Here is an 11365-nt window from a genome sequence, read left to right as displayed (position 1 = left end):
GTCTCCTGTTTTAAAGGTAGTCTATATCCTTCACGTTCCACTTCCGGGATTGCTCCGGTGCTGCAGGAAATTCCGCCGGATGCGTGTATTCCGTGTCCTTCCGCTTTCTTTCTGTTGGAATTTTAAATTCTGTGGATTTATGAGGACTATGGTTACTGCTATGTTACCATGGTTACTGCTCCTCAGATCTCTGCAGATGGGGAGGGCACATCGATGTCTACCCCCTCAGCATTAAGATTTATTCAGTGCTACAACAGCAAAGATCTATTATGTCCCAAAATGTTTTATTATAAGTAGTGCTGTCAGTTAAACGCGTTATTAACGGCGTTAACGCAAACCCATTTTAACGCCGTCAATGTTATTAATCGTGAGATTAACGTTCTTTTTGGCCTAGCAAACTTGGTAGTTTTTTTTCCACATGCTGTTGTAACAACTAGTAACGTTAGAAAAACTACAACACCACACCAGATCTAGCTAGACCGGAAACTAAACAACAGGCACGCCGCACACACTTGTTTGGGCTTGCGAGCCGGCCAAAGAGTAGTAGGCTAACGTTAGGTTTTGAGTGGATGGCGAGCGCAAGACGCCGAAATGGATGCCAATAAGATTCTGAATGGAAAGTTTACTTTTAAAAAGTTGTCGAGGGGGGACAGTAGTTTAACGCATACACAGCCTACGCTGTGCGCCTACGACACGGAGAAAGCAGCCCAACTGGAACTGCTGCAGAGTGCAAACGCTGTCTCATTAACCGGTGATCACTGGACGTCAGTGAGTAATCAACATTATTTAGAACAGGGGTCACCAACCTTTTAGAAACTGAGAGCTACTTCATGGGTACCGAGTCATATGAAGGGCTACCAGTTTTATACACTCTTCTGAAATAACAAATTTGCTCAGTTTGCCTTTAGTTATATATGATTATTAATGATTAATGATACTCATCTATGTGAAGACACTGATCACGTTAATGATTTCTCACAATAATTATCAACAATGACTTAAGGTGGGAAACAGATATCAATATTCAATTTTCATTTTTAGAACAGGCCTGAGGGCTACTCATGTGGTCCTTGGGGGCTACCTGGTGCCCGCGGGCACCGTGTTGGTGACCCCTGATTTAGAAGTTACTGCACACTATGTTGACTACGTATACCAGCATACGGTTTTAGGACTGTTTGTATTGTTTGTTTTTTTTTGGACTTTTTCTCATTTGGGACATTGTTCACCCATTTTTCTGTCGAGGAGAATTGTTACATTCCTTATTAGAAAAACTTAAAGGTTACAAATGTCCTGCTGTGGCATCTGGTTTTTGGACCATTTTGTTTGTACTGTATAAGCAAAGTGTGAGTGTTACATCACAGTTAGGTTAGGTACTTGTAGGAATTGTGCAATAATGACAGATTCACGTTTTTTTTGTTTACAGTAAATCAAGTCAAGTTCATAAAGTAACTTTCTTTGCATTCATTTGATTCCCAATCAAGAGACACTGGTAAGAATGTCTTTCCATTGTTAATATGTACTTAAAAACAGTTCTGAAATGCAAAATAATAGAATTTTATTCATGTGATAAAACATGATTAATCGTGATTAACTATAGAAATTTGGCGATTAATCGCAATTAAAAAATTTATCGTTTGACAGCCCTAATAAGTATTCCATTAGTTCATTAAAAACAAAGGAATAATCTGAAATGGAACATGTTTGTTTAAGAAAAAGGCTCACATGAAAACAAAACGGGTTAAATTTAACTCAACGACAACATGAGGGTTAAAAAAAAATTGTGTTTAAGTTTGAGCTGACAACTGACTTTAACCCTCGCTGTTCTAATCAATGTGGCCGCCTCTTAAATAGACTCCATGTGAGCCAACAAAGTCACATGTCAAGATGACAGAAGAAATACTTGAAGCAATGAAAAAATCCTGACCTGAGCTCAGAGCTTAACCACATTTAGCAAGAAGAGAGAGAACGCAGAGGAATAATGCCACGAACAAGACAGTTTAACAGCAACAAAGAACCATTTATTATATTTATCTATATCACATGTCCATTCTTTGTACATGATCTTGCAGTGGGAGGACTGAGGACTGTGTTGAAGCAGTTTCCCTTCATGTTTTGTAGAAGCCCCAACTTCGGTTTAGTCATATGGTTAAGTTTATTATGGATAAAACTATCTGTGACATACAGGAGTTTCTAGCTATAGAACGTGTGTGTGGTGTGTTCCTGGCAGTGGAGGAAGAAGTACTCAGGTCAGTACAACATGCATTCCCATAGGAACTCTTCAGACTTGTCATTTCCCATCCGTCCACCAGATGCCCTCACACTACCACCAGTACGTCTCCTGACTCCTACATCCACCTCCTCATTCCTCACTACCCAATTGCCCTCCCCCCGCACACTATATCAGCCCTTCTAATCTCCACCTGCTCCTGGCAAGAGTGAAACTCAAACATTTACACATCGACACATCTGGAGATACGCTGTCTGCTTCCCAAGTCTCTTATTTGATATCTCCTCGAACCGCAATTCCTTCTGGCCCTCAGTCTCAAAGCTCTTATTTATTACTAGCGAGGATGGAGGAGGGATCTCTGAGGAGCTATGAGCGAGGAAATACGAGAGCAGCCTTCCCAGAGCCTGAAAGCCGTTGCTAACTCCACACATACAGCTGACGTATTCACGTGACGCTTCAGAGGAAAGGATAGCTTATCCCTCTCCTCGCGGCTCTCCCATGCTTTCTTGGTGCGGCAGGCTAAGACGCGAGGAAGGGAACCAAGTGAAGATAACGTGGATGCAATTTAAGGAACTGGGACATACCCATAGTACAGCCCATAATGTTTGATGGGCCGCTGATCTCCGTGCAGTGAAGAAACGCCACAACAATATGCTCTCGGCAACAAGCATGGAGATAAAATAAGTTGAAAGAGTTAAATCCCTTAAATGACTTCTGTCTATTTCAGTTTACACAGCTCAGCAGTGGCTCCAGGAGAAGAGAAAGGAAAGTAGTCATAAAACCGAAGTCCGGCGTAGAGCGGCTGAGTGAATGTGGTCTGGACTCTGTGGAGGAGAGTCATGGTGTCAGAGACGCTGTAGAAGGACAGAATACCTGCACTGTGATCCAGGTACACTCCTACTCTGGAGGACAGACGAGCTGAGATGGGAGTGTGGACTTTGTCGCACCAAAATGTAGAACTGTTTTGGAAACGATCCAACGCCCAAGATTTGTCATTTCGTCCAAATACAGATTCATTCGACCTCCCTGTTCTGCTGATATTCTTGTATGCGACTGCTATAGAAACTCCCCCACCTCTCCTCTTCACCTCCCAGTAACAACGTCCAGTCAGACTCTCTCTACTCAGGACCTGACTAAAGTCAGTGAATCTGTCTGGGTGACTAGAATAAGACTGTTGATGACTCATGAATGTTGCATTCCTGTTCCCCTCAGATAATAACAGCTGTGTGTGTGCTGTGTTTGGATCCAGTGTGATTTTACATGAATATTTTAAGAATCCAGCTCTAGTCTTGGGCTCTGGTGGTGGCAGCAAAACGTCCACTTTAGTCCCTGTCAGTGAGACGTTTGTCCACTTCTCTCTCAGGACGTCCTGTAGTTTATCTCTGACTTCTGACACGGCCGCTGTCACGTCCTCAAAGCAGCTCAGAGGACAGATATGGATGCTGGATGTAGGTTGGCTGAGTGGTGACAGTGAGGGGTAGTTGTGTAGAAACTGGTTGTGATCCTCTGTGTGTGAGAGCTTCTTCAGCTCAGCGTCTTTCCTCTTCAGCTCAGTGATCTCCTGCTCCAGCTTCTCCTGAAGCTCTTTGACTCGACTCACTTCACTTTTCTGCCTGGATCTGACCTGCTGCTCCACATCAGAGCTTCTTTTCTCCAGGAGACGGATCAGCTCAGTGAAGATCTTCTCGCTGTCCTCCACTGCTTTATCAGCAGAGAGATTGATGGCCTCCGCCTGCTGTTGAAGCAGCTTCACATCTTTCTCTCTGTCCTGGATTCTCTGCTGGATGTTTTGTCGACTCCCCTCGAGCTCTCTCTGCCTCTTGGCTCTTTCTGCTGCAGCTGAGACTGTGTCGTGGCCTTTATGTTCATCCAAAGAGCAGAGATAACAGATAAGCTGCTGATCAGTACGGCAGAACATCTTCATCACCTCATCATGACGAGAGCAGACGTTCACCTGAAGATTCTTGGACGGCTCCACCAGCTTGTGTTTCTTTAACTGAGCTACATCGTAATGAGGCTGAAGGTGTTTCTCACAGTAAGAGACCAGACAGATCAGACAGGACTTGTGTGCTTTCAGTTTTCTCCCAGAGCAGATATCACAGGCCACATCTTCAGCTCCAGCATAGCAGTGATCAGCAGGAGCAGCTTGGAGTCCAGTCTTCTTCAGCTCCTCCACTAAAACTGCTAACATGGTGTTTTTCAGCAGGACAGGCCTCGGTGTGAAGCGCTGTCTGCACTGAGGACAGCTGTGGATTTTCTTGTGATCCTCTACATCCCAGTGGCTTTTAATACAGTTCATGCAGTAGCTGTGCCCACAGGGAGTAGTCACCGGATCCTTCAGTAGATCCAGACAGATGGAACAAGAGAAAGTTTCTCGGTCCAGCTCAACTCCTTTCTGCGCCATTTCACCTCCTGAGCTCCTAACTGTTTGTGCAGTGAATGCAGCCAGTCAGCTTGTGCACATGTAACGTGTCTGGTGCTGCAGGTGGAGAGAGCTAGCTAACAGTTAGCCGGAGCTCCGAGATAGCCGATTAGCTATTAGCTAACGATAACGTAGCTACTAAGATTCCACACTGATACTTTGTTCTACAATGTAGACCATACAATGCCAGGTCTCCACGACGCTATATCTACTTATTATACACCTATCATAACCTGACGTTACACCAAATCGTGAGGAAGTCTCTTCTGTGTGTCTGTCAGAGGAGAAACGTCCGCTAGTCCACACTAGCACATCACCATGGTAACAAACAAGGGAGGCACCGCCGTGTGTGCACTATTAAGCGCCGCAGTTATAACTCTCAGTATGTGTCAATTCGGATATTTCCGTGAGTATACTCACATGTACACCTTGTAACGTTACATTAAGGACTCACTTGTGAGGTGCGTCTTTTACTACTTTGGGTTAATCATAAATAACGCACAGCCGTTAGCCAAAGACCGGAAATGACCCTTCTTCTGTTTATTGGTAAATTCAAATTGCAGGCAACCAATGGGTGGGTTCTTCTTCTTTTTATTTCCGGCAGACTAGACGCATCTATGGCGTATTGCTGCCCTCCGCTGTTCTCTAATCGCTATTCACAACTTAATTAAAATAATTATCTATATATTTTTATATACTCCAATACGTCTCAAGTACTCCATCAGTTTCTTCAATTTGTTCCAACTGTCCAAATTCAATAAAGTGCATAAAGTAAAAACAGTTTCTCCAGTTGCACCCAGTTCTCTGAACAGTTTCTTCCTCTGAGGAGAGTACTTCCTGCACTGCACTAATACATGCTTCACTGTTTCCTTGTCTCCACATTCACACTTTCCATCAGGATGTTTACTAATCAGAGCCAGCCCACTCCTCAGCCCACAATGCCCAAGCCCAATGGGTGGGTTGCTAGCATAGACAGCAGAAGGTTTTTTTTTTGTTATTATTGTTCATTTATACAGAACATAAAAATACAAACAAACAAGGCACAATCACAAATCCATCTCAATAACAGAGCTATTGCCTCTGGTCGAGCGTATAAAACAAAACCTAGGAGCTTATACCTTACAAAACAACATAAAGAATGCTATGAAAGAAAATAAATAAAAAATAAATAAAGAGAAGGGGCTATCTCAAATTAAATTAAATTAAGAGTTTCAAGTAAATAAATCAAATCAAGGTTTTTTGTTTTTTTTATCTTTAATTCTTCCAATGGTTCAGGGAGGGTTTGGGCTTAAAATATCTACATTTATGTATAAAATGTTTTGCTAGCAGCACCAAGTTGTTGAGAACAAAATCTACTTTCTTATCTTCAACAAAAACACCAAACTTTATATTATTCACTGTCAGAGGTGGTATCTCAATTTCCCTGATCTGTAACCAGCTCTGCAGGTATATAGGAAGGTTGCTAGCCGTTCTCTTAAGAGCTTAATACCTCCATGGTTGTAGTCTATGGTGTAGCCAGGCGCACCTTTACCGTCACCTACCGCTCGATATAATATACCGGCTTGTTTTCTCAAAATCTGACTGAGTTGGTATCATAGACTGTATATATTATACAGTCTATGGTTGGTATCCACTAAAAAACGCATGTATAGTTAGGTTTTTGCAACTGCTGTAGAATCCTCGTTGGTGGTCCCTGTAGATTCCGCGTGAGAACATTACGAGATTATTTATGAATGAATTATTAATTGTATTATTGTGTCATGCACACACAACGTACGCCCAAGCCAGCCAAACGGGCTTTTACAAGACACTATTACTTATGACAAAAGGACCAGATACCAGAATAGCAACATTGGTTAAACAAATACACCTTCTTGTCTTCGTTGCCATGTTTTAGAAACAAAAGTCCCCAACTTATATTACATCTGAACAACAACCACTCCATTTGGTCATGATATTTCTTATATTCGGATTTAAACAGATATTTTATAGAACGTTAGCCAAAAAGTCAAAAGTGTGGACACAGTTCTGCTAGAGTTGACAGTTTGTGTTTTGGGCGTTGGCTACGGCCCACAGTAGCCCCGTTATCTCGTCTGCTTAATGAGGGACATTATACTCTGTGTTGGGAGTGGGACATATACTGAGTCTAATGGTAGTATGGGCATTGCAAAACACACAGTATCTCCTACTTTTTACAATCTGTATCTCGCTCAAAACGCTCCTCTTCCAGGAATAAAACTGCAATGCTTAGTAGCAGACCTCCTTTATCCCACAGACTTTGTTTTCTTTGTGGACATTTGTAAAGAAATCTATATTTATATTAATTTGTGTGTTTGGCGGACTAAATGTTGAGATTCTGGTCAAACAACGTGATTATGTGGATGAAGTCTGTACATGCAAACAAACAAGAACAAGAACAAGAGTCTTTGAACAGACTTTACTGATGGGATGTGTGAACAAACGGAAGCTTTACATGATGAATAAAGTAACATGAACAAAGTCTTTTCTTCCTGTCTTCATTCCAGGGTTTCATACAAAGCTGACGGAGAAAATGTGAAACTGATATGAGAGTATAACTGAGGCCCTTTTCCTCCTGAAACACCACAAAGTACAGTGGTCATGTTTAGAGTTGAATCAAACTTTATATTGTTTACCACAATTCAAGATAAATGGAAAAGAAAGAAAGAGGGGGAAAAAGTGTAAATGTGTGTGTATGCATGTATGTATTCATCTGTGTCTGTGTATGCATATGTGAGCTGTAGGTAGGTAGATATACGGTGTAGCTACGTGTATGTAAAGAACAATTGTGTTGAATTGTTTTGTATTTAACTAAAGGATAAAAATAGAGAAAGGGGGTAGGACTAGACAAGTTTGTTCATGAACTTCTTCCTACTCCTTTTTGAACATGGGAATTTCTTATTTGAATTACTTATAATAATTTCGGTAGATTGTGTTGAGAAGTACATGTCCTTATTTATCTGTCATTTTAATTTGATGTATATATGTATGTGTATATTTATATATATATTGTTTTTTACATGTTCAAAATAACTACTATTACTATTACTAAACCAAGTACACAAAATACATATATTAGTCACTGCTTTTTGTGTGTGTAAAAGTTCTGTTTTAATGTTAAAAACAGTAAGGCTAAACATATAATTCAAATACCGGTAAGTTATTTTTGCTGTTCTAAATCCCACAGGACCTGAATGCTTTCACAAGTTTATAAGACACAACAAGTTGTTTTATGTTGTAAAAATATGAAAGATAACCTTTTATACACTTTAAAGGTGCCGTAGGTAAGATTGTGAAGATCCGGGACTTAGCCAAAAAATGTGAACATCAACAACTTCTCAGTCCATCCCCCCCTTTCTGCTAAAGCCCAAAACGGTCTCCTAAACCCCTCCCCCTACAAGGGAGAATGAATCAAGGGGGTAAGCGTCTCCTCACAACCCGAACCTCCTATGGCGCCATTTTGATTCTAATAAGCACTCACCCCCCGTTAGCATCCCATTGACTGCCATTCATTTTGGCGCCACTTTGACAGCGAATAACTTTACATCTGAAGCGTTTAAAGACTTTATTTGTCCATTGTTTATTTCTAAAGAAACACGACAATGTATAAAAGTCTCCATTACCTTGTACCTCACGTTATGGCTCTGTAGCAGACGTTTTTATAAAAAATAGGCTAACGATTGGGTCATAACCACGGGACTTACTGTCTCATAGTAGAGGAGTTACCGTATAGTACAGGAGAAGCTCGCAGGCAGTTTGGACTTACATTAGCTGTTTAAGTTTAATTACTAATGTTAACTAGCATTTTAGTTAGCAATAATTAGCCTGTGTCCATGTTATCTCCTTACATATACCTACGCTCTCCGTCTCTGCAAGATTGGGAATGACTAAGATTTCTCTTGGCACAGCTACCAGAAGACTTCCAACTTTCAGACACGTTGCTCACGTCACATTTACGTCGTCTCTCAGTTGGAGGCTGCTCAGTAACGCTCAGCGCTCACCTGAAAAGTGCTTCTAATATCCTTCACTGGTCTCCGTCCAGAGCAACAGGATCTGTTGGTCCATTATATATATGTCAATGGAATGAATGCGTGTGCATGAGCAGTGATTGACACGCAGTTAGACACATCTTTTTTTAAATGACCTGCTTCATGTAGTTCTACTGGAACATAGGGTCAGTTTCAGCAAATATGACAGAAAGTTAGTTTTATAAGACTTACCTACTGCACCTTTAACCTTTGCCAAGATTATTGGCATTTTTTTTTTTACTATCTACTGTAAATACAAGTGCTATGATTTTCAGGATGTTTTAGTATCTCTTAGTATTTCCAGTAATAATAACTTTTGCATCAAAGATTAAATCAGCAGACGCCACTGAAAACACTTCAAGTTAAAGCCTCTCCCTCTGGCATTAATCCGATTCTAACGTTGTGCTTGACCAAAATAATTCATACTATTTCATTATTTTATAGTATTTAAGTCTGTGTAATATTTATTGACTTGGTGCAGAAAGAAAATGTTGGCTGTAAAAAGCAACAAGTGATAGAAAACTCTGCTAATTTCTCTGCGACGGAGCAGTTTTAGTGAGGAAAGTTGAAAGGACAGAGACTGACTGACTCTAAACATGAACACTGTACTTTGTGGTGTTTCAGGAGGAAAAGGGCCTCAGTTATACTCTCATATCAGTTTCACATTTTCTCCGTCAGCTTTGTATGAAACCCTGAAATGAAGACAGGAAGAAAAGACTTTGTTCATGTTACTTTATTCATCATGTAAAGCTTCCGTTTGTTCACACATCCCATCAGTAAAGTCTGTTCAATGACTCTTGTTCAATGATTTCATACAGATTCACTTCATCCACACAATGATGAATTATTCATAATTATAACAACATTTAAGAAACTCCACGACAATCAGCTGTCTGCAACAAACATAGAGACAAAAAAGTCCAACAGTTAAAACACAGAATTTAACCCTAAAATTACTTCTGTCTATTTCAGTTTACACAACTCAGCAGAGTCTTCAGGATTTATAATCCAAAGTCCAGCGTAGAGCAGCTGAGTGAATGTGGTCTGGACTCTGTGGAGGAGAGTCATGGTTTCAGAGACGCTGTAGAAGGACAGAATACCTGCACTGTGATCCAGGTACACTCCTACTCTGGAGGACAGAGGACCTGAGACGGGCGTTTGGACTTTGTCGCACCAGAATGTAGAACTGTTGTTGCAACAATTTAACGCCCAAGATTTGTCATTTCGTCCAAATACACATTCTTTCGACCACCCTGCTCTGCTGATATTCTTGTATGTGACTGCTACATAGACTCCTCCTCCTCCTCTCCCGCTCCTCTCCACCTCCCAGTAACAACGTCCAGTCAGACTCTCTCTACTCAGGACCTGACTAAAGTCAGTGAATCTGTCTGGGTGATTAGAATAAGAGTGATGTTTAAACATGAATTTTGCTTTTCTGTTCCCCTCAGATAATAACAGCTGTGTGTGTGCTGTGTTTGGATCCAGTGTGATTTCACGTGAATATTTTAAGAATCCAGCTCTGGTCTTGGGCTCTGGTTCTGGTTCTGGCAGCAAAACGTCCACTTTAGTCCCTGTCAGTGAGACGTTTGTCCACTTCTCTCTCAGGACGTCCTGTAGTTTATCTCTGACTTCTGACACGGCCGCTGTCACGTCCTCAAAGCAGCTCAGAGGACAGATATGGATGCTGGATGTAGGTTGGCTGAGTGGTGACAGTGAGGGGTAGTTGTGTAGAAACTGGTTGTGAGCCTCTGTGTGTGAGAGCTTCTTCAGCTCAGCGTCTTTCCTCTTCAGCTCAGTGATCTCCTGCTCCAGCTTCTCCTGAAGCTCTTTGACTCGACTCACTTCACTTTTCTGCCTGGATCTGACCTGCTGCTCCACATCAGAGCTTCTTTTCTCCAGGAGACGGATCAGCTCAGTGAAGATCTTCTCGCTGTCCTCCGCTGCTTTATCAGCAGAGAGATTGATGGCCTCCGCCTGCTGTTGAAGCAGCTTCACATCTTTCTCTCTGTCCTGGATTCTCTGCTGGATGTTTTGTCGACTCCCCTCGAGCTCTCTCTGCCTCTCGGCGCTCTCTGCAGCAGCTGAGACTGTGTCGTGGCCTTTATGTTCATCCAAAGAGCAGAGATAACAGATAAGCTGCTGATCAGTACGGCAGAACATCTTCATCACCTCATCATGACGAGAGCAGACGTTCTCCTGGAGCTTCTTGGACGGCTCCACCAGCTTGTGTTTCTTTAACTGAGCTACATCGTAATGAGGCTGAAGGTGTTTCTCACAGTAAGAGACCAGACAGATCAGACAGGACTTGTGTGCTTTCAGTTTTCTCCCAGAGCAGAAATCACAGGCCACATCTTCAGCTCCAGCATAGCAGTGATCAGCAGGAGCAGCTTGGAGTCCAGTCTTCTTCAGCTCCTCCACTAAAACTGCTAACATGGTGTTTTTCAGCAGGACAGGCCTCGGTGTGAAGCGCTGTCTGCACTGAGGACAGCTGTGGGTTTCCTTCTCATCCCAGAAACTTTTAATACAGGTCATGCAGTAGCTGTGTCCACAGGGAATAGTCACCGGATCCTTCAGTAGATCCAGACAGATGGAACAAGAGAAAGTTTCCCGGTCCAGCTCAAGTCCTTTCTGCGCCATTTTACCTCTGTGACAACGACTGTCTGACTCTGA

The 11365-nt window shown here is 42.0% G+C and overlaps 2 protein-coding genes across 2 annotated transcripts; both read right to left on the bottom strand.

Moving 5' to 3' along the window:
* Positions 1–1996: 1996 nt before the first annotated feature.
* LOC116051072 (tripartite motif-containing protein 16-like) lies at positions 1997–5170 on the bottom strand. Its single transcript, XM_031301317.2, has one exon. It carries the CDS (start codon positions 4629–4631, stop codon positions 2946–2948), a length of 1686 nt encoding a protein of 561 aa, XP_031157177.1. The 5' UTR covers positions 4632–5170; the 3' UTR covers positions 1997–2945.
* Positions 5171–9412: 4242 nt separating this feature from the next.
* Positions 9413–11365, bottom strand: LOC116051001 (tripartite motif-containing protein 16-like). Its single transcript, XM_031301203.2, has one exon. The coding sequence runs from the start codon at positions 11330–11332 to the stop codon at positions 9659–9661; it is 1674 nt and encodes a 557-aa protein (XP_031157063.1). The 5' UTR covers positions 11333–11365; the 3' UTR covers positions 9413–9658.

The sequence above is a fragment of the Sander lucioperca genome, chromosome 14 (genome assembly GCF_008315115.2).
Source record: "Sander lucioperca isolate FBNREF2018 chromosome 14, SLUC_FBN_1.2, whole genome shotgun sequence".
NCBI lineage: Eukaryota > Metazoa > Chordata > Actinopteri > Perciformes > Percidae > Sander > Sander lucioperca.
Note: the sequence above shows the minus strand (reverse complement) of the source record. Positions and strands in the feature narration are given on the sequence as shown.